The sequence below is a fragment of the Lytechinus pictus genome, chromosome 10 (genome assembly GCF_037042905.1).
Source record: "Lytechinus pictus isolate F3 Inbred chromosome 10, Lp3.0, whole genome shotgun sequence".
Lineage (NCBI taxonomy): Eukaryota > Metazoa > Echinodermata > Echinoidea > Temnopleuroida > Toxopneustidae > Lytechinus > Lytechinus pictus.
In genome coordinates this window covers 14,673,452-14,700,796 of record NC_087254.1, presented here as the reverse complement: position 1 = coordinate 14,700,796, position 27,345 = coordinate 14,673,452, and the positions used below count along the sequence as shown (strand labels likewise).

Here is a 27,345-nt window from a genome sequence, read left to right as displayed (position 1 = left end):
ATGTTGCACAGACTCCTAAGGGACACTGAGTTCTGGTTGCAGACTGCAAGTGAGTCCACGTGGATGTACACAAATCAGAATTCTGTTTTACTGCATCCTTGCAGTTGTAGGAAGAGAGTCTAAGTTGTTGTATGTTGCAGAGACTCCAAACGAACACTGAGTTCTGGTTGCAGACTGCAAGAAAATCCTCCTTGATGTACACAAATCAGAATTATTTTTTTACTACATCCTTGCAGTTGTAGGAAGAGAGTCTATGTTGTTGTATGTTGCACAGACTCCAAATGGACACTGAGTTCAGATTGCAGACTGCAAGAAAATCCCCATTGATGTACAAAAATTAGAATTCTGTTTTACCGCATCCTTGCAGTTGTAGGAAGAGTGTCTAAGTTGTCGTATGTTGTACAGACTCCTAACGGACACTGAGTTCTGGTTGCAGACTGCAAAAAAATTCTCACTGATGTAGACCTACACAAATCCCTGAGGCATCTAGTCTTCCCTTGTACTGTAGTTTCTTTGTTCGCAGCACAAGTGATCACAAGTAAAGACACTCGGGGTAAGTCATGATATAATTTCTAAAGCACCACTGGGTTTTTTTTTTTTTATTGTAGGAATTCTTTTGAAGCTGAAGGCAGTGACTCGACCTGTGGACGACACTCACCCAGAGACACTCCAACTCTTCACAACTATAGAGGATATCTTTAAGAAGGGATTGAAAAGTAGGCCATTTTAAATCACATCCCCAAATTTTACTGTTTTATAATACATTAGTACTTATCACTGGTCAATTGCATTTACAGTAGTGTACCATAGAAATATGCAGCCACATGATCATTAAAGTTTCTGCTCTCTATGAAATTATACATATTATTATTATTATTATCATCATTATTATCATTTTATTTGTATTTTTTTAATATTATTAGTATTATACATCATCACTATCAAGTAGTAGCATTATCATTTTTTATGATTATTACTATTGTTGTTTTTGTTATTACTCTTATTCATTTATTTTTCTTAAGTTTATGATCTTCAGTGAAAATTGAGACATAAAAATGTTCATACTTGAATATCTCTATCCTCATTGAAAAGTTATTTGTAGAGGTGTTGTGGCACAGTGGATAAGCCTCTGGACTTTGAACCACAAGGTCTGGGGTTCGAATCCCACCATGGAACTCACATCCTTTGGCAAGGCATTTATGTACATTTGACACTTTACAACCAGGTGTAACTGGTAGGAAGAAATTCCTTGAATGCTTGAGCGCCCGATCAGGGTACATTGTAGCTGTGCTAAAGCCGGGGTAATAGTATGCAGCGCTTAGAAACATTGTATTAATGCTTACATAAATGTTGCATATGATTATTATTTTACCAATTAAATAGCACTTTGTCAAAACAATTTTTGTCTCACCTGCAAAGAGACTATAGTTTTCTTCTGTGAATAATTATTCACAGAAGCACTGCTGCTATATCAAATTGTGTAATGCAGGCGAGACTGCCAGAGGCATTCCACTTGTTTTTTAATGACTGTGTTGCCAGTTCATTTCTGGCATCAGGTTTTTATAAATGAACAACAACAACAAATAACAAAGGTTTGGGATATTTTCTAGGACAGTAGTTATCAAATAAAGATATTAGTGTTACCTATATTCATGATTTTCTTGCAGGTGTCAATACAGTTTTTGGGCTGTCAAAGAAAGATTATTGGAATTGGATAGAGCAGATAGAGCAGTATTACAAACATGGCAGGTAAAGTATATAGGAATATATGTGACCTACCACCCAAAAACTACCAATAAGACGCCAGGTAAGGTTCTCTGTAGATAGCCAAAATACTGAATTTAGTTTCCAAAAACCAAAAATTAAAAAAATAGCTTATCTGAAAGTACAATTCTTCTTCTTCATACTGTAAAAATTTGAGGTCAAGAAGTTGAATAAAAGAAAAGATACAAGAGTTTTTTGGACACTACTTTTTCGGACTGCTGGAAAGTTTCACTGAGATTACACAGTATGCACATCTCATGCATGAGTGAACCCCAAACTTCAAACCTTGTTTTCTCCATATCTTTTAAGCTCTTGCTGAATTTCCTCTGCATTCAATCAAGTACTTGTAATGGTTATTGTTAGTCAATTTTAACATATCATATATCATTTTAAAGCTTAGGAAATGAAGTTTCAAGCTCAATAAAAATCTCAATATTCATTTGGGTCGACTTATTGTTGGTTTTGGGGTGGCAGGTCACATATTTAACCTGTCACCACAAAGTCCCAAATAAGTTGCCCGAAATTAATTTTGAGATTTTTATTGGAATCAAAACAGCACATCCTAGGCTTTTGTCAAAATTGGTCAAAAGCAACCCCCATAATACCTCATCGAATGTAGAATAAATTCAAGAGCTTCAAAGTATAGGGAGAATATGACATTTGAAGTTTGGGGTTCACTCAAGCATGAGGTGTGCACACTGTGCAATCTCATTGAAACTTCCAAGCAGTCCGCAAAACCTTGTGTCAAAGAAACTCTTGTATTTTTTTTCTATTCAACTTTACAACTTTTAAATTTTGACAGTGTGAAGGAAAAGAATTACTCTTTCAGATTTAGCTTGTTTGTTTAATTTTTGAAGACCAAATTACTACTCAGGCTTTTCATAGAGAACCTTCCCTGGCAACTTATTGTTGGTTTTGGGGTGGCTGGTCAACAATGGTAGGAAAATGATCAAACTTTTTTTGTGTGATTTTAATTGATAAGGGTAAGTAAACCCTAGCCCTAAGTAGAAAGGAATCATGAAAAAAACAGATAATGATAATAATAATGGTATTTTTACCCAGGGTAGCCACTTCAGTTCCAAAAACTGTTCTCCCAGCGGGCCTTGCTATTATTACCTGGCTAGGATTCGAACCCACGACCCTCTGTTTGGGAGGCGAGAGTCAGAACATCATTAAGGAACATCAATAATGATTTGGTGACACTAGAGTTATGAATTTTTTCAACTTTAAATTCTGTGATGTCACTGGCCAGCTTCTTCTCTATATACTGTGTCCATGTTTAAAATAATGTGTCTGAATGATACGCACTCAATGTCAAATGAGAATTATTTGAATTTCGGTTTGAAAATATCAGGATATAGGATTAGTTTCTAATTGTGGAAATGAGATGATTTGATATTTCTGTTGTGGAATATGAAATTCTGTGAAATTTTAAACATGTCATTAAACAATCATATGCTTACTGTATGCTGAATTTTTAGCAATTTTTTTTCTGATTTTCCCTCAAATTTCACTCCAACCAATCTGACATCAGTCTAACAAACACCTTGGCTCAAGCATACATCCCTAATATTATCGACAAGTGCACACACAAATATACTTTATCTTTATGTTTTGAAGTTCCCTAATTATTTAGAAAGCTTGTAAATATGAATCAGCATATATATGATGCACATTTACTAATATACACTTGTTTAATTATCAACAGACCAAGTGCTAAGTTTTCACACATGTTGGATGCAGTCCGGAAAGCCAAGAAGGTAAAGTATATTGTTCTACAATGTGTCTAGATATCCTCAGGGTCTTGAAACACTGTCTTATGCTGAATGAGACACCTACCCTCCAAAAGAATTTCCAATTATTTTGGAGTACATGTCATATTATACAAATAATGCACATTTATGAGTGTGTTATGGCGATGCAGCGCATTCAAGGTTATTTGCAATATGCAAAAGCATGGGGGCTTGCGCTAAGTGATTTTGCCTGTTTTTGCGTATGCCCTTGATGCCTGCATCGTCCCTAATATCACAAATTTAAAAATGTGCATTATTTGTTTTATAAAATGGGTTAGCTGTGTGCATTTGTAGTTGGAAGATTGTTCCAGTCCCTCCAAATTTCATCTCAGGTGTATCTAGTATGCGTGCCTCAGTGAGCGCATCAAAATCCTTTCCATATAGCTCTTTCTTTAAAAGAACACATATTTCAGATGGCGTCTCAGTTTTTACCTGCTATGGGTAAAGTGATGCACCCAAAGTGCATGGCTGGGAGGTTGCATAGGTAGAATTAAAGCATGATCATGTGACTTGCATACGCACTCACTATTGGCAACGTCCTTGAACCCGTTTTATAAAACGACGTACAGAGAGCGAACTGACTAACAATGTATACATGTACATGTATGGTCTCTCATTTACAGTGTGTTATAAATAGCTAGTCGTAAAATACAGCAATTAGATATTATTAGTAATACAGTGAACAAATAAGTCTACTTTTTGTGTAGAAAAACAACAATGTCTTGAGATGAGAAATACTTGTTTTGCTCTACATTCATAATTATCGTGGTATATATGTACAGAGGTGTGAACTAATTTTCATTCACATGGGCCTATATTGCACAGAATGGAAAGCTCATAATGTTCCTACTTTCTATTGTGATATCACAAGCGTATCAAGTATGCACGTCTAAGTTAGCACCGGCACCAATAGCCTTTCCTTGAAAAAAAACTCATGTTAAAGATGGCGTCTCAGTTTTTATGTTCTATGGGTGAAATAATGCACCCAAAATGCTCAGTGCTGCAAAAGAAATGCATGGCTGAGAGGTTGCGTAGAATTAAAGCATGAACATGTAACATGTACACGTTCTCACTATTGGCTTCATCCTTGAACCGTTCTTATAATCACATATATTCCTTTGATGATTATTGTCCTTATGATCCAGGTGAAGACCAATCTTGGTAGAGGTAGGCTGTTCATACGTCTCGCCCTCAACAATGGTTTATTGGGCATTCCTATTGAAGTCATAACCAGTAATACCAAGCTATTGGAGGTGAGTGGGGTAGTACTGTGTCATGATTTCTATTAAGTTGAAGCCTAAATAGACTGAGCTTTTTTGACGCATAAGAAGACTGGGGGGGGGGGCTAATTCAGCCCCCCCCCCTTATGATCTCAGCCATCGATCGCACGATCGCGACGAAAATTGGCACGTGTGTTACCCATGGCCTAATCTAGAAAACTAAGATCAAATTTTACGAAAAATCTCATTGCTAATTAATCATGCTAATTTATGTGTAAAATCAAAAGCTTGCTCTAATTAACTAAATAATGGCACTAAAATGCTAATTTTTGTACGCAGACACGGATCTGATCAAAAGTACTTTGAAAAATTTAACATCACATTTCTTTTCTCATTTTTTTTATTGTTTTCTAAATTTCTTTTGTATTTCTTTGTTTTTTTACTTTTTGTTTTTTATTGTTTTTTCAATGGAAATTAGTGTAGTAGGTTTCATGGTACACCTTGTATCTTTCTTGGGCAAGTGTGGTCTAATCTCGACATTTCAACAAGTGTGTTCTTGTCGTCTTCAGGAGACAACAAGAACACACTTGTCGAAACGTCGAGATTGGATGGTCCTTTTCAGGACCAACACTTGCCCAAGAAATACATGTTGTACCGTGAAACCTCCTACACTATTCTTTTTTGCCATGGAAACCTTCAGAAGTTACATCAATGGAAAATGTCAGGGACTGTATTTTGACCATAGACAATGGAATTATTTTATTTTAATCAGTAAAAGGAGAAATAATGATACATTTATGAATTTTGGCTAAACACTATTTGCATGGATTTGTACACAAATTCACGTTTTGAGCAATTTTGGGTCTGCATGCACTTACGAAATGTTGCATAATTTCGGTACCGCGTACCCAGGGGTCACAATTTTGGTCTCAAAAGTTGCATGAGACTTGAAAGTAAAAAGTCAGCAAGTGACGTGGTCAAAAAAATTTGCGCGGCGGATTTATCACGAAAGATGTCTACTAATGTGACTTTGACTTTGTCGTAAGTATGTGTAGCTACTCTTTGATGAAATATACCTTTCAAGATTATTATTAGATGTACAGAGAATAGAATAGCTGATATTTTTATTTGTGAGGAGAAAGCAATATGTTCTTGAGAGGAATACCTGTAGTACCTGTTTTGCTTCTTGGTAACATAATCATAGCAAAATGAATGTAATGAGTAGTGAATTTATTGTGTTATCATTGAAGTGGGCCTATATTTACAAGACTACACTGCTAAAAATATTCACTTATACATGTACCTCTGTCCATTTTTCTTAGTCCATCTATGCCTCAACAAATGGTGTACTGTAAATCTCTTCCAGAATTATCCATACCACCATATATTAGACCATTCATTGAATGTTTTTTTTCTCTCTCTCTGTCTCTCTGCATGCAGACCTGTTATGATCCATTGGAGTCTATAATTGGCAATGAGTTATTGGTTGGTAAGTGAATATAATCTCACATTGGATTTAATCTCTGAGTGTTTAGATGATATGAAATTTACATAAATACATTAATGTGCATTAATTTATTCAAGTGACATACATGTAGAGCCCATTTTGTGCGTTAATTACCTCATTTAATGTGCTAGAGTGTCATTCTACATTTTTCATGGGTAAAATATGTTTGTTTTATTTTTTCATTAGATACAATTGGCGTATTGCCTGCCGTGATTTTCGAGAAAAAAATATTGAAATGCAAAAGAGCTTCATTTATTTGGCTTGTAATCTTTAACCAAACCTATTTTCCCAATCTACTTTTTTTGTCAGTTTTCCTGTGTTGAATTTTTTGTAGCTACAAATCCTACAGTAGTATTTTAGTTATTCATAATTTTTCAAAACTTGTTTAAAGTTGATAGAGAATGGGAATCTGTATTTTGCGATTCAAACAGCAACCAATTCTATTTCATTTATCGGTATGCTTGATTTTATGATTCATGTTTTCAAGGGCCAGTGGGGTAAAAATAAAGCAATGCTGCTGAAAAATGTCTATTTCAAACAGTTAGGGTGATCTCCTCGAGCAATGAAATAAACGCTCCTTATCAAAAATCGGATTATCTTTAAGATTTTGTTGCTTGCTTTTCTTCATAGTATTCTTGGATCAGCACCACAATACAGTCTTTCATTTATCAATTACTGCAGACCAAGTAGATCTTTGTGCCCATCCACTTCTGGCTACCTTGTTATTCCAAAGTTTCAGAAACTTGGGGGAAAGATCATTTGCTTTTCCATGCCCCACTTTGTGGAATAGCCTTCCTGAAGACATAAAAAATGTACCTCTGTCGAGACTTTCAAAAATCTTATAAATTTTTTTAAATTTTACTCTTAGCTCTTCATGCGCCTTGAGCACTCTACAGAGTGGCTTTGGCGCTTTATAAGTCACATTATTATTATTATTAAGATAAGATCAACTTTACGAGTGACTGTTGATCCTCAAAGCTATAAAATCAACACCAATGAAATTTGCAGTCTATGGTTTTACCTTAAGAAGGGATCACCAGGCAGACTTTTGTTGTAATAGCAGGGCCCGCTGGGAGAACAGTTTTCGGAACTGAAGTGGCTACCCTGGGTAAATATACCGGGACCGCTATTATTATTATTAGTATTATTAAAGAAGCTGGGGACTTTGAAAAGAACACCTTTATGAAACACCCACCAGGGTTATGCAATAATGAGCTTCTTTTTTATTGTTTGATCATTGTTGGCATGGTGTAGATTATAATGTGTGTTGATGTACATTTATCTGATATCTTTTATGTGCAGAGAGTCTGTCGTCCCTTCTTTTCTGGGCATCAGAGATTAAGTTTGACTTCAACATCAAAGTAAGAATCCATTTACCCTTTTACTGTTCCACCCACTGCAAATCCCACCCAAATATTTGAGTGATGGCCATATTGCTTGTGCTTCACGTTCAGAAACTTGTCTTTGATGAATTAACATATTATGTACATGTATTTATTCTGTAGCAATATGTCTCTTGCAATTTAATGTTCATTTTGGACAAAGACTCTACAATCAGGTTGATATATCAAGCAACTTTGCTCAAGTTTCATATGCTGATATGCATGATATACATGTATTGTTGACTCTATATATAGAGAGATGGATTCTCAGTTTATTTCTGGCTTTTGTATCTTCAAAAATTCAATGCGACCAAGATTTATTGCAGTACTCATCATCATCATCATTTATTTCAGTCAGCATTTGCCCTCTTACAAAGGGTTACAGACAGAATTTCTGGCTATATATCATCCTAAGGTAGTTTTAACTTTTTTATAATTCCAATCCATTTCTCTGTAAAAGAATTCAAGTTTCTTGGACGAGACGTGGTTGATTCCGATTTACCATCATTTTGAGCTGGTGCCTAGTCAGTCTTTAGGGGTCATCGTCAGGCATATCTGGGATAGGATCATTGTAGCCGAGGTCAAACCAGGCAGTGTTGCAGCAGATGAGGTACAGGGTAAAACAAATGGAAGAAGTACAGATTCCATACCAAATATCAGATATGCTTTTTACTGTTGCATGTAGAGGGAATCACTCTTTTTGTCTTTTAATCCAGTTTCTATTTAAACAAGACAATGGGGGATTGCCACTCTGATATGAAATTATATGAAATGAACATGAATTATGTTGAAGTTTCTTTACTGACATTAGTTGTGGTAGTACGTGTATAATTGATTGCTATTTGATTTGTATTACACAAGTTGATGAGGAGGAGGAGAAGGAGAAAAACTAAGAAGGGAGAAGAGGAATAAGGGAAGAAGAGCAAGAAGGAGAAGAAGAATGAGAAGGAGAAGAAGAAGAAGAAGGAGAAGAAAAAGAAAAAGAAGAAGAGGAGGAGGAAGAGGAAGAAGAATAAAACTAATCTTTGTAAGAAAAAAATGAAAATTTTGTCATGTATCTATTTTTCATATTTCATTTCCAATGATTATTGATCGTTTACAGAACAAAATAGAGCCTGGAGATGTATTTGACGAATTGTATGGAGAAAGTTTATATGCTACAGTAAGAGGAAGGGTAAGTTTTCTTTATACACACTGGCTGTTTGTCATAACAGTTTGACATGAGGGGAGCATTGCAATACATAGGGGAAAATTGTAAGCATACAATTAACAAAAAATCCAGATGAAAAATGTATATGGATAGTTAGTAATACAATGTTCCCAGCCCATCAGTGAAAATTATTTTACTTTTTCCAGTCGGAAAAATAAGGGAATTTTGATCGGCCCAAAATTAAAAAGCATGGTAGTCAGTCAGACTATGTTATATTTTGTTGCATATCAAAACAACATACATTGAATGACTGGTTATGGTCGTTGTTTTAGTGTTTTTTTATTTTACATGTAATTCACTGCAACATCTTAGAAAACATACGAAACTGGGAATGGGTTTGAATAATCAGGGAATTTTTAAACTTCATCAGGGAAAAATCAGGGAATCTTGTTTTCTTGAAAAGCTGGGAACCCTGAATTTATTCAAAACCCTCTGATAAAAGATAAAGGAACCAATAGCAGTATAAAAGGAGTTTGTTGGATAGGATACATACAGAGAGAAGATATTCTCATTGCAAATAAAAATTCAAAACGACCATCGGAAGAATGAATTGTTTGCATCGATTTCAAATATCTACTCAAAGTGTTGCAACTGCAAGATGCTTTCCATTGAGACTTGACAAATTTGGTCTCAAAAGATGTGCAAGACTTGAAAGTTGAAAGATGTACAGTTGTAAGTATGGTTAAGTTAGACCATAGAAAATAAAAATATTAATGACTCTTTGAACCATGAAATAATCATTATTTAAAGGTCAAGTCCACCCCAGAAAAGTGTTGATATGAATAAACAAAGAAAAATCAAACTAGCACAACACTGAAAATTTCATCAAAATTGGTTGTAGAATGAGAAAGTTATTATAAGTTTTGATTATTTTTCACAAAACAGTGATATGCACAACTGAGTGACATGCAAATGAGACAGTCGATGTCCCTCACTCACTATTTCTTTTGTTTTTCATTGTTCGAATTATACAATATTTCATTTTTTACAAATTTGACAGTAAGGACCAACTTGACTGAACCATATAGTATTAAACAATGCTAACCCCCACATGTTCAGTGAGGAATTAACGGTTGTTTAACTTGGCAATGAGGAGAAAATTAGAATATATCATATTTCATATAATAAAGGCAAAAGAAATAGTGAGTGGATGACGTCATCAGTCTCCTCATTTGCACACAGACCAGGATGTGCATATAACTCTTTTGTGAAATTAAGCGAAATTTTAAAATGTCATAACTTTCTTATTTTACATCCGATTTTGATGAAATTTTCAGTGTTATGCTTGTTGGATTTTTCTCTTTTTATTCAAATCAACTTTTTGTTGGAGTGGACTTGTCCTTTAAATACATATATTTTTCTCTAGATACCAGGGTTACTGAAGGACCACGTGGGTTGGCCGATCAGTCTTGCCATTATTAAGGTAAATAAATATATTTACATACAGCGTGTTTCTATAGAGAATCGTTAAAAACGGTTTATCTTTTCTGGAATAGAAAAACCGTATCGCCCTTAAACCAACCTGTGTCTACAGAGCGAATAATGCTATTAACTCTCATTTCGGGTCGCGGAACACGGCAATAACCACCTCCCAGAGGTGTTATATGAGAACCCGTATTTTGTGCGATGCGGTTTATCAATAAACCAATAAACCGTTTAATGAGTCTCTGTAGAAACACGCTGATAGTCTTTCATGAACGAGCTTGGAATCCACAAATTTTTGCAAAAAACAACTTGTTTCGTACACTTTTGCTTAATGTTCGATGAAATTACGTATCACTGAAAGTTACAATACTAAACTGAAGTAGCAGAAGCTGTATCAAATATTTTCCAAGCACATCAACACTAAAGTCACATGTACATCAAGCTATATTGAACATGTTACTCTTAAACCTCCAAACCAACTGGATTCTGTTCTGCTAACAAATGAATCAACAATCCTTACTAGGAACCATCATATGAGTATAAAAATACTAAGATATCATTCTGGTAATTTGTAGTAAAGAAAAGTTCACAGACACACTCAAAGTCTGCGCAGTTCTCACCATACACAATAATTTGCTCTGTAACATCCGTCACATCCCCACTCGTAACACAAAGGTAATTTTTGGAGATCATGCTTTCACATGCACAGCCTCAAAATTATGGAATGGCTTGCCATATTGTAATTAAATCCCCTCTATCAATAGAAACGTTCAAACTCAGACTAGAAACCTATCTTTTCAATTAATTTCCATACATTCTTTTTTCTTTCTGTTTTCTCAATTTGTTTTCAAGCATTTCAGGAGAGCTCTCTGTTACAGCGCAGAAGAATTAGGCACATAGTTTCTGCAATATACAAATCAGTATATTATTATTATTTACTTCACAGTGTTATCTACCTTCGGGGAAGGTCTTTCCTCCGCTGAAGGCAAGGTATGAGAAGATGGCTCAGGAGTATCCCAGCTTTTTGGTACCACAGGACAGGCTCAGCAACGGGGACTGGTCTGGATCTATACAAGGACTTAGACCAGGGGAAGATGAAGACCCACCCATGGAGAGTATATCAGGAAGGTGAGAAATAATAGATGATTTAAGAAATGATAATAATAATAATGATAATAATAATAATGATAATAATAATAATAATAATAATTATAATAATAATAATAATAATGATAATAGTACATGTAGAAGTAGAAGTAGTAGTAGTAACAATAGGCATTTATCTAGCGCCATATTTTTGGAAATTATCTAATCTGAGGCAAGTTGTTATTATGATTATTATTACACCAGCTTTAGCTTGAGTTGCCTTCCAGCGGTCAGTGCATTCAAGAAATTAATCCTGCCAGGTACATGTACCCATTCACCTCACCTGGGTAGATTGCAGCATAATGTGGGTAGATATTTTGCTGACGGAAAACGCGCTATGGATAAGATTTGAACCCACGTCCCTCTGATTGAAAAAAAAGAGTCTTGACCACGACGCCCTCAGTTATTGTGGCCCAGTGGATTAGTCTCTTGACTTTTTAAAAGAGGGTTGTGGGTTCAAATTCCAACCATGGCCTAATTTCCTTCATCAATAAATTGAACCACATTGTGATGCACTCAACCCAGGTGAGGTAATGGGTTCCTGGTTGGATTAATTCCTTGAATGCACTGAGCGGTTCTCATAAAAATGGTACATGTATTATGATGTAAAGCTGGGGTCAAAGATGGACATTTAACATAAAAAAAATTCAAACATGCCAAGCAAATACATGTAAGAGTATACATACATGTATTATCACAGGCCCAGTGCCAAAGTAAAGGACAAAAAACTCTGAGAAAAGGTAATTGCCTGAGTACTGTTCACAGAACAAGTTATGAAGTAGAAAGCGGATTGGAATTACAAATCAATTAAATGATTAAAAATCTTTAATAATTGTTCAATTCAACAAAGTTCACATCCGTGAATAATATCATGAATAGTATTGCAAAAATAACCAAAATCATTAAAAAGAATAGAGTCTTTAGCTGATTTCAAATTTGTTGCGGGCCCATTCAAGAAAACGACAAGTATCACTAGGAGAATCCAAACACCGATGACTCATCGTGGTGACATCACAATGGAGGACAATTCCCAAAACTTCCCGTCCGTAGTTCTCGCAAGCACCCTCAGCACTGTTTCCCCTTCGGAGTTACAATCTCAATACTGAAAAACCCCAAAACAAAAATAAACATGACACCACACTTCTACTTTATTGATCCGATTAAGCAATTCATTATTTTTGCATAAGTAAGTAGTAACGACAAAAGCCCACATTTAAATGGCAGAAATTCATAACATAAACATCAAAAAGAAACTCATAAAAGTACATTAGAAATAAGCTATGTCTATCATTTATTAGAAATGCATAATGACTAACACGCAACAATGTTCAGATTTTATTTGTAAATAAACCCAGGAGATTGGCGTAATATTGCAAATGCCAGAAATCTTAAAATGTTTTTATGTATAAAATTCAACATCAAATAAGTTTCTTAATAACATGCAATTAACCTTGGTCACTTCAGTTAGGTTATAAAGATTTCCGTCAGAGTTTTGAAGACTTGTGAATTGAATTTTTGTACGATGGGAAGTAATTTAAACTTACCACCTATGTAAGTTAAAAATACATCAAAGAGATCATCAAAACACCTTCCTGACCTAGCAGCATAAAATGTGAAAATCATGTCGATGTCACAAAACAAACAATATCTATTCTTGTCTGCTAAAATGAAAATCAATTTGAAATTGGCATTGCCCTTAAGGCAAAAATAAAACGGGACAAATCACATCTTGCTTCCTTCAAATCAATGAAAGGTAATACTCAAATTACTACAGTAAATGTATGACCTACTAAACACTACGTGTTAGAGATTTTAGGGCATACATGTATTTCATTTACTTAAAGGAGAATGAAACCCTTGAAACCAGCTGAATCCATATCAAAGAGAAAAATCAAAGAAACATATTGTTGAAAGTTTGAGGAAGATTGAATAAATAATAAGAAAGTTATGAGCATTTAAATATTGAGATCACTAATGCCATGTAGATCCTCCCATCGGCAATGCGACCAAGATCTGTGATATCACACACGTACAACTCCCTCATTACTCTAGTACTTATTTCACTTATATTCTCACTTTTATAGAGTCTATCACAAGGTGAGGTGTTCTCTTTATGAGATGACAAGTACAGAGGTTTCACAACATTATACATGTACCATTGATGAATCGTTTGTCATATGATTAGAATAAGCAAAAAGAGATGTTTTGGGGTATATTTTCAGTGTCCAAATGGGAGAGTTGTACGTGTGTGACATCACAGATCTTGGTCGCATTGCCAATGGGAGGATCTCCATAGCATTAGTGATCTCGACATTCAAATGCTCATAACTCTTTTATTGCTAGTCCTATTTTACTCAAAGTTTTGTTGATCTTATTCTTTGATTTTTCTGCTTTCACAAAAGCTAACTTGCTCCAAGAGTTTCATTCTCCTTTAACAAAACTTTTCAAATTACATGTAGTTTGCTTATACATAGGTGCTTCGCCTAGAGTTTTGTCCAGTCTCTAGCAAAAGCTCTAAAATAATCCATTTCATAGATTAGTAACCTTGGCCAGACCTGCCAACCAATACGTTTTTGGCGTATTTAGTACGTTTTTGCAACCAAAATACGGCAGTACATTTTTTCTTTAAAAAATACGTTTTTGTAAAAAAAAAGAAGCTTTCTTTTCTTTTCTAGCTTTCTTATCATTCTTTTTATAGTTTTCTTTTTTTTTTTCTTTTAGGTTTTTTTTTATATTTTATTTTCTTCATTTGATCTTTTCTTTGCTTTTCATTTCTTCTTTCTGCCCTTGTTTTCTTTCCTTACACAAATGGTTATTAGATCAATGTAATTTCAGGTAACTTGTTTTTTGAAACATTAAATATGCTAATTTATGCGCATTTTTAAAAATTCACATAAAATGCTTCTTCTTTAATTGTTGACCGATTTTGATTTTTTTTTCCATCTGGTAGAACTTCATGAGGTTCACCAAACTTCTACACAGAATTTTGAAATTTTCAGTAGAAAAGTATTAATGCTACAATTTATGCAAAATTTATTCATAAATCACAGAAAATGCCTCTTCTTTATTTGTTGACTGATTTTGATTTTTTTTCTTCCATCTGGTAGAGCTGCATGAGGTTCACCAACTTTGTACACAAAATTTTGAAATTTTGTCTAGAAAATTATTTATGCTAATTTATGCAAAATTATTCATAAATCACAAAAAAATGTTTCTACATGTATGTCATTTCTTCATCAATTTCAATTCTTTATCCTCAATTCATGTCACCAATATAATTCACTACAGTGTCAACTGGGCTGAAATTAAAATTGTATTAAATTTTGTTGCGAGATGCTGGATGAGCTCCACATAATTGATGTGCTAGTTCATTCCCAGAGGTTGGTAGGTCTGCTTGACACTTGTTCCCTAACACTAACCCTAACCATAACAACTGATTTCAGACATACATGTACTTTCCAAGAGAAAACATCAACAAATTTGCCTCTGTCAGTGATATGCTGTTGAATTTATAGTTTAATATCAGTAATGTGTTCATATTCTGTTATTGTATTCATGTTTTATAGCTAACTACTATGCCTACATGTATTTGATTTTATTACAGGAGTTTTATTAATTATAATAATGTTTTACTTTCACTTTTCCTTTCTTTAGTTCATTCCATAAAGTGCAATATGTAGGGAAGGTTCCGACAGGAGAGGTAAGCATTCCCTGTCAGATCATGTGCCCATAACTCAAAGCTTAGCAATAATTGTAGAACATCTTTTAAAGGTCAAGTCCACTCCAGAAAAATGTTGATTTAAATGAATAGAGAAAATCAAACTAGCATAATGGTGAAAATTTCATCAAAATTGGATGTGAAATAAGAAAGTTATGACATTTTAAAGTTTCGCTTATTTGTCACAAGAAAGGGTTATGCACAACTCAGTGCCATGCAAATGAGACAGTCGATGATGTCCCTCTCTCACTATTTTTCTTTTGTTTTTTATTGTTTGAATTATGCATTATTTCAATTTTAACAGACAATAAGGACCATATAGTATTAGACAATGCTAATTCCACATGTTCAGGGAGGAATTAATCGTTGTTTCACTTGACAATGAGGAGAAAATGAGAACATTTCATATTTCATGTAATTAAATACAAAAGAAATAGTGAGTAATTGACGTCATCAGTCTGCTCATTTGCATACCGACTAGGATGTGCATGTAACTGTTTTGTTGAATTAAGCAAAACTTTAAAATGTCATAACTTTCTTATTTTGCATCCGATTTTGATGAAATTTTCAGTGCTTCTGTTTCAAATAAAATTTTTGTTGGGGTAGACTTGTCCTTTAACTATTGTTTGTATTGTCAACAGTGTACAATTGTGAAAATCAACCATATGAATAATTGCTAATCTATGTTTCATTACAGGACCCGTACCTTCTTGAAATGAATAATTTCGTATTCTGTCATTTGATTTGATGACCTATTATTCAGAGTTTTTAAAGTATTTGAAATACAAAGAAATGCAAACTTATCCATACTCACTGCATAAATACATGCTTGTGTATGTATATGTATCTATTGATTGCTCGTACATGTATGTCACACTTGACTAGACTGCACGCATAGACCCTGATTGAAACTTTGATCAACAAGTGGGTCATCACACAAGACTAGCACCTAAAAAACTTGCTGTTTCAATTTCCTGAGTGAGAGTTGACTGTACAGGTGTATTTAACAATTTAGAAGATAAACAGAAATTTGGAAATCCTAAAATCAATGTTTTGTGAATGTAAAATCTTAATTGTCAACTTGCCACTCCACCCATTTTCATGTGATGCTTGTGAATTTTAAGATTTGTTTTTAAATTATTAAATTGGCATGTTTTTGAAATATTATTCATAATTACGGTAGCCAAATTAGTCATTTGATCTCCATAAATCAAAACGCTAAAATCAGCTTTAATAATTGAAAGACTCTTTTTCTCCATTCTGCCGAAATGTTGAGTCGTTTCTTTAAACCGAAAACAAGATGCAAGTATTTCTTTGACACCATTTTTCCTGACTGCTTTAAGTTTATTATTGAACAAAGGATGCATGAGATGAATGTACAGTATCATGCTTGAGCAAACACAAACTTCAAAGTAGTTTTCGCCTTTATTAAGATGAAGCTCTCACTCATTGAAGCAAGTACTTATTGATGAAGCTATAGATCATTTTAAAGCTTTGGATCTGTTTTTAAGCTTATTAAAAATCGAAAAACTCATGTTGGGTAAATTATTTTTGGTTTGAGGTGTAGGGTCACATGTTCATTCATCTTTATAAAGGGCAGTGGTTCTGACTCTCGACTCGTAATTAAGGATCATGTATGCGAATCTCATTGCTGCCTAGCATCCTTTGGCAAGGCATCAATCCACACTTTCCCACTCCACCCAGGTGTTAATGGGTACTCGGTAGGATGCGAAAGCATATATGTAGTATGCCTAACAATTAAATCTTAGATCTCTTGGTGGCATGCTCCCCAGGGAGTGGAGAAAGTACATACATTGTATGCGGGCATGCAAGGGTCTGATGACCAGCATAATACTATATAGATCTGTAAAGCACTTGGAGACATCGTTCTGATGTATTAAGCGCTATATAAAAGCAGAGTATCATTATTGTTATTATTATAAGTATTATTGTTACTATTATTATTATAATTACTTCATATATTGTGTTTAATAGAGTGGTGGAACAGAAGTGATACAAGATGCTGTACTTCAAATACTCAATGATTCATCTAATGTTACGAGGGTGAGTATATTTCTTTTCCTACATATCTAGGGATAGTATTCTGGAAATCTGGCTTTATTTTTTCATAGATTTTGTCAAATTGCTCAAAGATATGACACCGTTATGATTGTCACGAATCGGTAGGGTGTGCGTTTTGTCCAAAATATTTTGAAAGCCCACCCCTGCCCCCCCCCCTCGAAAAAAGGTTAATCACTCAAAAAATCCAAGTACATGTATGCAGATAGGAGTGGCGATGATCTGATGCAATTTTTTGTGAGATTAAAGGTCACAGACGTCAATCAATGCATCAAAATATCTTGTTCTTGTGATAAATGAAGATGGGTTTAAGCTATGAACTTCAAGAACTTCAAACTGGATTCATGTAGATGTACATGTATGCACACATACATGTAAGTGTGGATCTTAATGTACTTTTTGGTCACACAACAGAGGCCAAAGGTCACAGAGGTCATTATGTGAAATTGTTAGAAGTTAGGTGTCTTAATATCTGTTCATCTATATTATTGTTAATATAATTCTTATAGTTTATCTTGGTATGACCTTCTATGAATGAGTACTTTGCGCAGTTTGCTAATCTTTATGGTCCAAAATAAATACGATGCTGATGCTGATAAATTGATCCCATTTTAACTCACAGGTTGAAAGTAGGGAGAGATGTTAAAGAACATAAGCTCCATTGGAGATCTTTTTGTCACTTCATTTGCTATATTGTGTTTAGCATTCAAAAGCAGTTGAAATGACCTTGCTAAGGTTTTGACATTTCACATGTCCTTTTTGTCGTAATAGTGCTGATAAGCATTGGTCAAAATTTGATAAACTGGCCATGACATAAATCTTATTTGAAGAAACCCACCATTCATTTAAATTTGTTTGAATATATACATGGGTCTCAAGCCATAGCAATCAGTATAAATTTTAGTGCTTCATGACAAAAGTGCGAATTCATTTTTATACCTTTCTCAATGTACAGGCTGGATTAAATATAATAACTAATGAATGAAATTTACAGAAATCATAGTTTTAAACTAGTCTCAAAATTGAGACAGACTCAAAGTTGACACTTAAACGAATTGCTCCATGTCTGGAGTGAAGACTAGACTTCAAACAGTCTGTGTCAAATAAGACAGCCTCAGTACATGGGTGAATCTAGTCTCACTACTTCAGACTCTGCATTATGCTAGTCTACAAATGTAGACCCACATCTGCAGTGTGTGTACCACAGCTGATTCAACGAGTCTGCATAGCAGACTAGGTCTACTATCTGAAATGGCTCGCTTCGCTGGCCCTTTCAGGCTGGTTTGCTTCAGCGCGCTGAGATCCCACCATACGAGCCATTCAGAGTCTGCATAGCAGACTAGCATTATGCACTGTGCGAAAACCAAATGTCTGTGCCTACAGACTATTTGTAAACAATGATTTCAAACCACTTTTTTAGATTTGAGCCACCAAGTATTAACATGAACTCTCTGATTGTCTTACGTAGGATGTAGTTCTGGAATTAGGAGAGACATTGGTAACAATCTTTGACCATGATACCAAAGAAGAACTCATGAAACATTGCTACCCTGAGATCGCATCATGTGGAAGGCGGATGGACTATGTCAAACACTTTGCTCTTGTCATTGGGTGAGTCTAGAGGAAAGCCAGGGGAGCGTTTCATCAATATTTTCATCCGACAAGTTGTCAGATCTGACATCTTTACATGAGTTTGATTGGCTGAGAGGCACTGTTCCTATGGTAACTGTCGGATAAAATGGGACTTGTCGGATAAAACGTCCGACAAGTCCTTTCATGAAACGCCCCCCAGGATATGAATAATGATAAAAAATTGTTTATTCCAAGATCAGTCACTGAAAAACGTAAGAAATCTTTTTACATGAGAATGAGAAAACCATGGAATAGTCTCAGTAATGAATTAGTTAATGCACCCAGTGTCTACAGCTTCGAGAACGGACTGGACAAGTATTGGAGAGGTTCAAGTTCGACGCTGACCCACCAGGACATGGTCCGGCCAACCTAAAGGGGAGAAAGAATTTGGAACTGAATACAGAGTCAAAATGACTTTGTTCAGTATACTCCCTAAGTATCCCTAAGTATAAACAGTTCTTGTAAAGCTCATCACATGATAATAACGTCTCTATGCACTTCCAAAGGACTTAGATATTATTACCCAGGCTTCAGCTTGGTGGCTGTAATGACTTACAGTGCACATTGATTCCTACCAGGTACCAATTTACCTCACCTGGTGGGTGTTTCATAAAACTGTTCGTAAGTTAAGAGCGACTTTAAGAACGACTTGTGATCCTTTCTTGTGGTCATAATGGTAAATGGTATATTCACTGGCGATGGTTTGGCACGTAAGAAAGGTTCACCAGTCGTTCTTAAAGTTGCTCTTAACTTACGAACAGCTTTATGAAACGGCCCCCTGGGTCGAGTGCAGAGCAGTGCGGATAAATTACTTGATGAAGGAAACTACATGTAAGCGGTGCCTGGGATCAGAACCCCTACCCTCAGTTTCAAAGCCAGGAGACTTATCCACTGGGCCACAGTGCTTTATATGAATGTAGACAGCTGAAAGCCCTCTGTTTGGAGGAGTTTTTAAAACATTTTTTCGTACTTTTAATTTTTTTTCTGCTACACAGACAGCTACCCATCTTGCACACAGTGTGAGGGTTATACGCCTCATAGGCTCAATTTTCTATTCCCCACAAATGAGGGCTTTGATTTTTAATTCATTGTTAAATACTTTTATGAAATTGCACCATGGTGGTGTTGATTACTAGATTCTTATCATTTTCAAACACTTTGGGGGTGTTGCAAGAAAATATTTGCAATCAATCACAAATATTCTGTTGCAATTTTACAGTTGATTGATCTTTAGCAAATCAGATTACACTCCTTGTTTCATGGAGCAGATTAGCAATCAATCGCAAATTTGCAATTAATTGCATGGCATATGCTTGGTTTCGGGAACGAAAATAGACTTGCAATTGATTGCAAGGTTCTTTCAACGCCCCATTAATCCTAACAGATGCGGCTTATTTGGACCCAAATTCCGCCAAAACATTTTTGGTTGCTTTTACAGTGGTTATCTTTGTTCTTTCATTATTGTCATAATTTGATGCACTTTTTTCCCTCATGCTTCATGATTAGACTGAAGATTTGTATCGCCTGAATGTAAGAAGCCCCTTTTTATTTAACACACATGCTCATACAAAAAAAATGTATCCTCTTGTGTATTGTAATGTGTAGGTGAGTATATCCATATAGAACCTGTTGCATATCATGTATATTATTTATTATTTTCATTTTGTAGTAAAAGCATTGACAATGTCGAATTGTGTTTAAATTGCTTTTTTGCCTATCTGTTTGTGTGTCGCAGGGATACAACGTGCTCTATATCCAAACAGTTTTCTTGCTATTTATTCGAAGCCAAAACAGAAATCGAGGTAAGTTCATTCATTGTCCCTTTGTCATAATTATGCTGAAATACATATGAAACCTATTGAAGATTTGAATGTTCTTTTAACTACTTGATTCAGACCTGCCAACCAGTACGTTTTTGGCATATTTTACGTTTTTGCAACCCAAATATGGCAGTACGTTTTTTTCTTGAAAAAATATGTTTTTGTAAAAAAAAATATAAAAAATATGGTTATTAGATCAATGTAATTTCAGGTAACTTGTTTTTTTTTTCCAATCATTTTTTTAAAACGAGGGTGAGATATACATGTTTCAATATTGTTTTTTTTTCATCTGCAAGAGCAGTGCACATTTTAGCTTGCATGCAGCTCGAGCGCCGCAATGAGCGAGTGCGCCATGCATTTTATTATGAAATACAATTTTTTGGGGAAAAATACAGTTTTTTTAATCACAGAATACAGTTTTTCATTCCCAGAGGTTGGTAGGTCTGCTTGATTTACCATGCCATATTGTATATTTTGTATGTAAGGGGATCACTATTTAGCAAGCCATAGGCTTTTGTTGTGATTCCCATCCACATTTTATTGTATATATCTGCTTTGCATTATACATGTATGAATCAGTAATACATGTAGATTGAATTGAATTAAGAACAGTGATTATATCTACATGTATATCCAAGTATCAGCTTGCCATTAAAATCTGACTAGGATGGCTCAGTTTTTAGATGTAGATTTTAAACCTTAAATTAATAGAATGAAATTCAGGGTGGAGGTACATGTATGCCATTTGATTGAATCAAAATAATTCGAAAAAACAATGCCAGTCACAGTGCTGTGCTGAGGTATTGCCCGAAAAGCCGCTGCATTTGCATATGTGAATGAGATATTTTTTTAATCATAAAAAGCAAAAAAAAGTGGGATGGGATTTGTAAGCATGAATGCACATTTGTTGGTGTATGAATTTTCAGCACTTGCACTTATACTTGTATGTGGTGTATGTGAGTATGTGTTTGTGAGGATGTATCAGTGGGTATGAACAATCACAAATTAGTGGAAGTTCAAGAAATGGCAGTGAGTCCAACCTTCGCGTGTGTCCATACTTCGCAACTTCGCAGACTATCATTATCTAAAAAAAATATTCAATATCTTTAAAATATTATGTCGTCAACATGAAAAGCGACCTACATGTACATGTACCCTCTATCTTAAGTTTCTTTAGGATGATGGGTGTAGTATTCATGAAAATATTGACAAAAGATCAGCAAATTTGTCACCGTTAGTGCCTGTTCCGAAAAAATCTTAACTTCTCAACAAGCATCACAATGTCATCATTTTGCACGCAGATATCATAAAAGATGTGAGTAAAGCTTGGTACTGACTGATTCGATAGCATTTTGCCGTCCATCTGATATAAATATTTCACCTTTTGAGCTTGAGTTTTTGTTTAAATCTCAAAAATACTTTGGTCAGCGAAGTTAGATCACACTTTTTCAGAACAGTTTTTCATCACAGCACGCACACATTCGTCGATAGGAATAGAGTTCTGAGATCGTGATACAGGCGAAACCCTTTAACCTACCTTTTACTTCACATTTTTCATCAATAATTTTCTAGTTTACGATCTTGCCGCCAATTAGGTAGCTATTATTTTTCTTGAACAAATTTTAGCCTGATGAATATTTTTTTGAAATGTCCGCAAATTTTGGAGTCTTTGGACACCCCATCATACATGTAGTTAGGCCTGAGTTGAACCAGTCTGTCCACTGGGAATTGCCTACCAATGCCCAGGCAGAGGTATCGATCTGTATCTGTGAAAATCTGTATATACAGATTTTGGGTTTCAGCATCAATTGATTATGACAATGCTCGAACAATTCACGATATATTTGAGCTTAGATGATAGAAGAGATTTTTATCTTACTATAAATGTAAAATTTATGATTGAAGCATAGTTAATGATTGTGATATAGTGTACAGAGGAATTATCTGTACACTATACACAACACTTCATAAGGAGAAGGTTAACTGCTGTTAAAAAAATTATAATCCTACATGTAGCTATCATAAATCCAAATGAATTGTATATCATATGATTGGGAATTTAGTATGACTCTGTTCTGCAGCTAGTTTCAAATTGTGATCAGTCATGCATGAATTATTACAGATTGCCTTATGCAAATCGATGTTTTCAGATCTTGCAGGGACTATGGAAGCGTAGCACATAATTTTTTAATGATCATGAGGGCGATTCCATGCTAGAAAATTTAGCCATTTTCACACATTTTTCAACCTGCTGTCCAAACGAACGAAGAACTTCAATTTGCTTTGTGGTAATATTGAAGTACTACTGGGTAGACATGCAAAAAACCAGCAATTACCAAAAATTTGTAGTCTATAGGTGAATTAGAGCCTAAAACGTGTAAAAAGCGTGTCGTACGGGACATTTCTGCGTCCCGTACGACACACAGCATTTTCACCTATAACTCGCCTATAATTATTTTTTTGTGTTGGTTACTGGTATCAGTTTTTCACATGACCACCAACTATACATGTAGCTTTATCATTGACAAAAGATAATATTTTGTTGCTCAAGCATTTGGCTAGAAAACTAGAAATGTCAAAATGTCCCGTAAGACACGTATGGAATCACCCATGACATGTTTTGACTTGCTTTTTTGTGGGATACACAGTATAGTTCAATAGCATCAGCAGTTTTTGCAACCGATATGCAGATGCTTTCTGGAAAGCTGTGAATCTATTGAAAATGCTCTTCAAATCGCAATGAACGGCTTTGAGCTCATTGTCGAAAATTGATTAACCGGGAGAGCAGATAATCCTACGATGCAGAGCTGACGAGCACTTGCAAATACGTCATTTGTCCAGAGTACAGGACAACGCTGCTGTTTTGATTCACTGATTTTCGACAAAGACTGCTTTGTCATGAAAGGCTTTAGCCAATAGATTGTCATTGTTCCAGAAAGCGTCTATGTACATGTGCATGTAGTGGTTGCAAAAAGTCCTTAATGACTTAATAGGTTTCAGAGCTCTATGATACAGCAGATAAAGAATCGTAGTGATTACATCAGGTAAACTTCTTTTGCCACTTTTCCCTTTCTTATTGCTCAGAAGGGGAAAAGAACAATTAAGAGTCAGAAATAAGAATATTGAAGACATGTATTTTTCATTTGGTAAAGCATGAGATGAGTCGAGTATTTTTTTTACAGCATTGGATATAAATCACATCAGTTGCAAAGATACATTTGTGTGACCGATTAACCAAGATGCAAAATGTTTCCTAGGAAATTGGATATACAGTATATACCAGCTTGGTGTTTACCAGTAAAATGCTGTCCTTCCGAGTTCCCACATGAGTTACCATAAACAGAAACAGAAACACCTGCTTTCCAACTTGACCATTGAAATTCAAATGGGATATTTCTAAAGCTAAAGAATTAAACTTGATTGCACCTTGGTGCATCTATCAAATAAATCATTTCTATGCATTTTATGCCATTTTGATGAGCTTTCTGAAAAATGAATATGCATCAAGATAAGAGCGCATTTCCATCTTGTGCATAGAAATGCATGTTTTTTTTCTTCTTTATTTCCTACTCAAAGATCGGATGGGATTATAGAAGGCCATTATTTAAAATCCATGGAAGATTACTCTGCCTTTTAATGGAATCTTCCAAAATGAGAGAGATTTAAGTATGGAGAGACATTCTGAATATTGGATGTAATATGATGAGAGAGAATGAGAGTGAGAATGGCATGAAACAAAAAATACTTTCAAGCTAACTCCCTTTCTTATAAAGACTTCATACCATTAATGTTAACTTCATGTTAGATCAGTATTTGACACAATTCTCTAGTTTCACAATTTGTAAGATCTTTCTTAATTATTTGTAAATGGTTATTTATTTATTCTTTAGAATGATATTTAATTCATTTGTGAAAATACTGAGGTAAATTGCAATATGCATCCAAATTAAGGATTCATATACTCATTCAAACGAATGGTATAATAAACCAAGTTAGTGATGAAAAGCCACAACATATGATGAAACGTGTGCAAAGATTATCCTGTGGCATCTCTCATATTCCTGGACATATTATCTTATCTGAAAAGGGTTTTAATCAATGAAGTCACTTAAAAAGCAAAATAATGAATCACTTTTATCTCCATCTACATATATCTGGGAAGAAAATTATAAACACGGAATGCATGAGATCTCAGTCTGCTTTTATTTTTTTTTTGCTTAACTCTCCAAAATTCAACAAATATTAGCAAAGCAAGCAATGTTTGCCATTTGTCCTACATGTATATTAAAGCTGTACATCACTGAAATGACACATTATGATGTACATGTATCTTAAGAAAATATATTAACTTGAAAGTAAATACTATTGAAGGAAGGCACATATTTCCCTTAGAATATCTAGATTTCATCTAATTCTTTTCAGTTTCTGTAATCTCCAACAGAGTTCACCTTTAACAAGGCAGCAAAAAATATGAATTGTGTAACTAATGTCAAAACGAAATTCAGGAGGGATTTTGAAATGAAATTTGACACAACCACAGTCTACAAAAATATGCATACAAAACCATAAACTTCAAACCGTCAGTATTATGTTTTGCGATTAGATGTATTTCATTTTGATTTAGAAGCCCATTGGGATTCCTACATTTACTTCAGCTCAAGCATATACCCCATCGTCACGAGACCATGTTTTCTTATTTTCCCCCGCTATTTCTGATCTGACAAGTCGTTCTGGTGAAAGTAATCTTGAGTTTATTTTCACTAAAATGAATAAATGTAGTTGCAGTCAATACTTACTTCATGAGATTGTGTAGAAGCAGAACCAAGGTTATCTGTCACTATATCATTATAGATCTAGATAAATGTTACAGAATTATATAATTCATTTTGAACTTTGTGAAATATTGACATCTAAAAGCTGGAAAACGATCACACTGAAGATCGCCAACACAGATAAGCATGTGTGGGACAGTGTATTATTATTGATTAATAAAAAAAAGGACTAGACATCTGGCTAGAATGCCATGCTTATTTTCTTATTTCTCAACAATTATACAATTCCTTCCAGAATGCTTTGACACATTTTTTTAAATACAAATATAGACAGACTTAGTTATTTTCTTGGAATCTGTGCAAACTCATTTTCAACCTGTTACCAAAACTGGCATTCATGTTAAAATGAAGACCCAATCCGTCAGTGATTTTAAGAACTGGCTCAAACCTCGGCTGGCCTCCAAAGCATGATTTCGAGATAATTGCGTTTAAAGTTTGAATGTTTTTCAGACCCTCATTTAACTTCACGCTTTGAAAGAAACCAGATCAATTATTTAATTTAAAGCATCCATTCTATTTTGTTATAATATATAGAATTTTGTCATCAATTCGTATTCATTCTCTTATTATTTGAGATGAAGCGCATGTATGCATTTAAGAAGCTGCTAATTTTATTTTTATCTGAAATTTGGCAAATCAATAGAGTGAATCAAGAGCTTTCAGAATATGCAAAAAAAATAAATTTTGAAAATTTGACCAAAAATTAGGTTTGAGCCGGTTCGTAAAATCACTGACATTTAAATAATTGAGATATTTCATGGGCTTATACATGTAATATTGCGATCCTTGGACAATATGATGAAGGGTTTTTTTTTAATAAAAAAAATGCTTGCTTTGTAGTCTTGCTCATTCTGTTCCAGTCTTTAGTTCCAACTGGGACATAATCACATATTTCTTTGCAAAGGCAATTATACTCACTTTCTCTTTATTTTCACAAGGGCAATAATTGCCCCATAAAAGCTAAATCTAATGAGGTCTTAATCTATTCAGGGGAAGGCTGATGGGATTTATAGCTTTATTGAGCTAACTTGGGATTATGAAGAACCACTTAATCTTTATTAGAAGATAAAGGTCAGTTTGTAGTCGGTGATTTCACTGAATATATATGGTCGAGCTAATAATTAACCTGTTTTGATTTTGGCCAGTTGTCTTCTTTTTATTTACTTAGAGAGAGAGAGAGAATGAGTGTGTTTTATAATTAACATTGATCTTCCCTGCCTGAGATTTATGAAATATTGATTTTTCAGTCGCAGATATCTTGAAAGTGTCCTAATTTTTTTTGCTTCCGCAGGGGTGTTGTTTATGAATATGAACATGTTAAATGAATATGTTATATTCAACACACCTCAAAGTTCAGGACTTTAAAAAAAAAAAAAAAAATTTTAATGTTAGCCAATGTTTTTAACATTACATTTTTATACCCCCCATCCTTCTGTCCATTAGAAAAAAAAGATCAACTGATTAAGGCAGACACGCTGGCCTGTCTCGCTTGTAAGTGCAATTTTTCAGAAATGATTTCAGCAATAATGAAAATGGAATGATGGATGCGTGCATGTCACCATGCTTTCATTTCAGACAATAAGTGATATGGAATGTTCAGCTTTCAATTCGGATTAGTGTCTCTGTTATGTGTTCAGCTGGAGATTGAAATCATTCATGTTATATATGCTCATCAGAGGAGCGGGGTATTATAAGGGCTCTGTATGTATAGCATGTCAGAGAGAGAGAGGGGGGGGGGGGGTTGGGGTGAAGGTGCAAGGGAGGGAGTGAGGAAGGAAGACACATGTTGCCTTTTTGATGATAATAATAATATACAT

General features: G+C 34.7%; 1 protein-coding gene across 1 annotated transcript; it reads left to right on the top strand.

Annotated features, from left to right (window-relative positions):
* LOC129270227 (uncharacterized) lies at positions 1 to 21,782 on the top strand. Its single transcript, XM_064106025.1, has 15 exons — positions 1 to 49; positions 609 to 716; positions 1,668 to 1,749; positions 3,473 to 3,524; positions 4,703 to 4,810; positions 6,218 to 6,266; positions 7,587 to 7,645; positions 8,127 to 8,276; positions 8,769 to 8,840; positions 10,243 to 10,299; positions 11,248 to 11,429; positions 15,102 to 15,147; positions 17,161 to 17,229; positions 18,713 to 18,855; positions 20,612 to 21,782. The coding sequence occupies exons 1-15, from the start codon at positions 1 to 3 to the stop codon at positions 20,706 to 20,708; spliced, it is 1,323 nt and encodes a 440-aa protein (XP_063962095.1). The 3' UTR covers positions 20,709 to 21,782.
* The last annotated feature ends 5,563 nt before the right edge of the window (positions 21,783 to 27,345 follow it).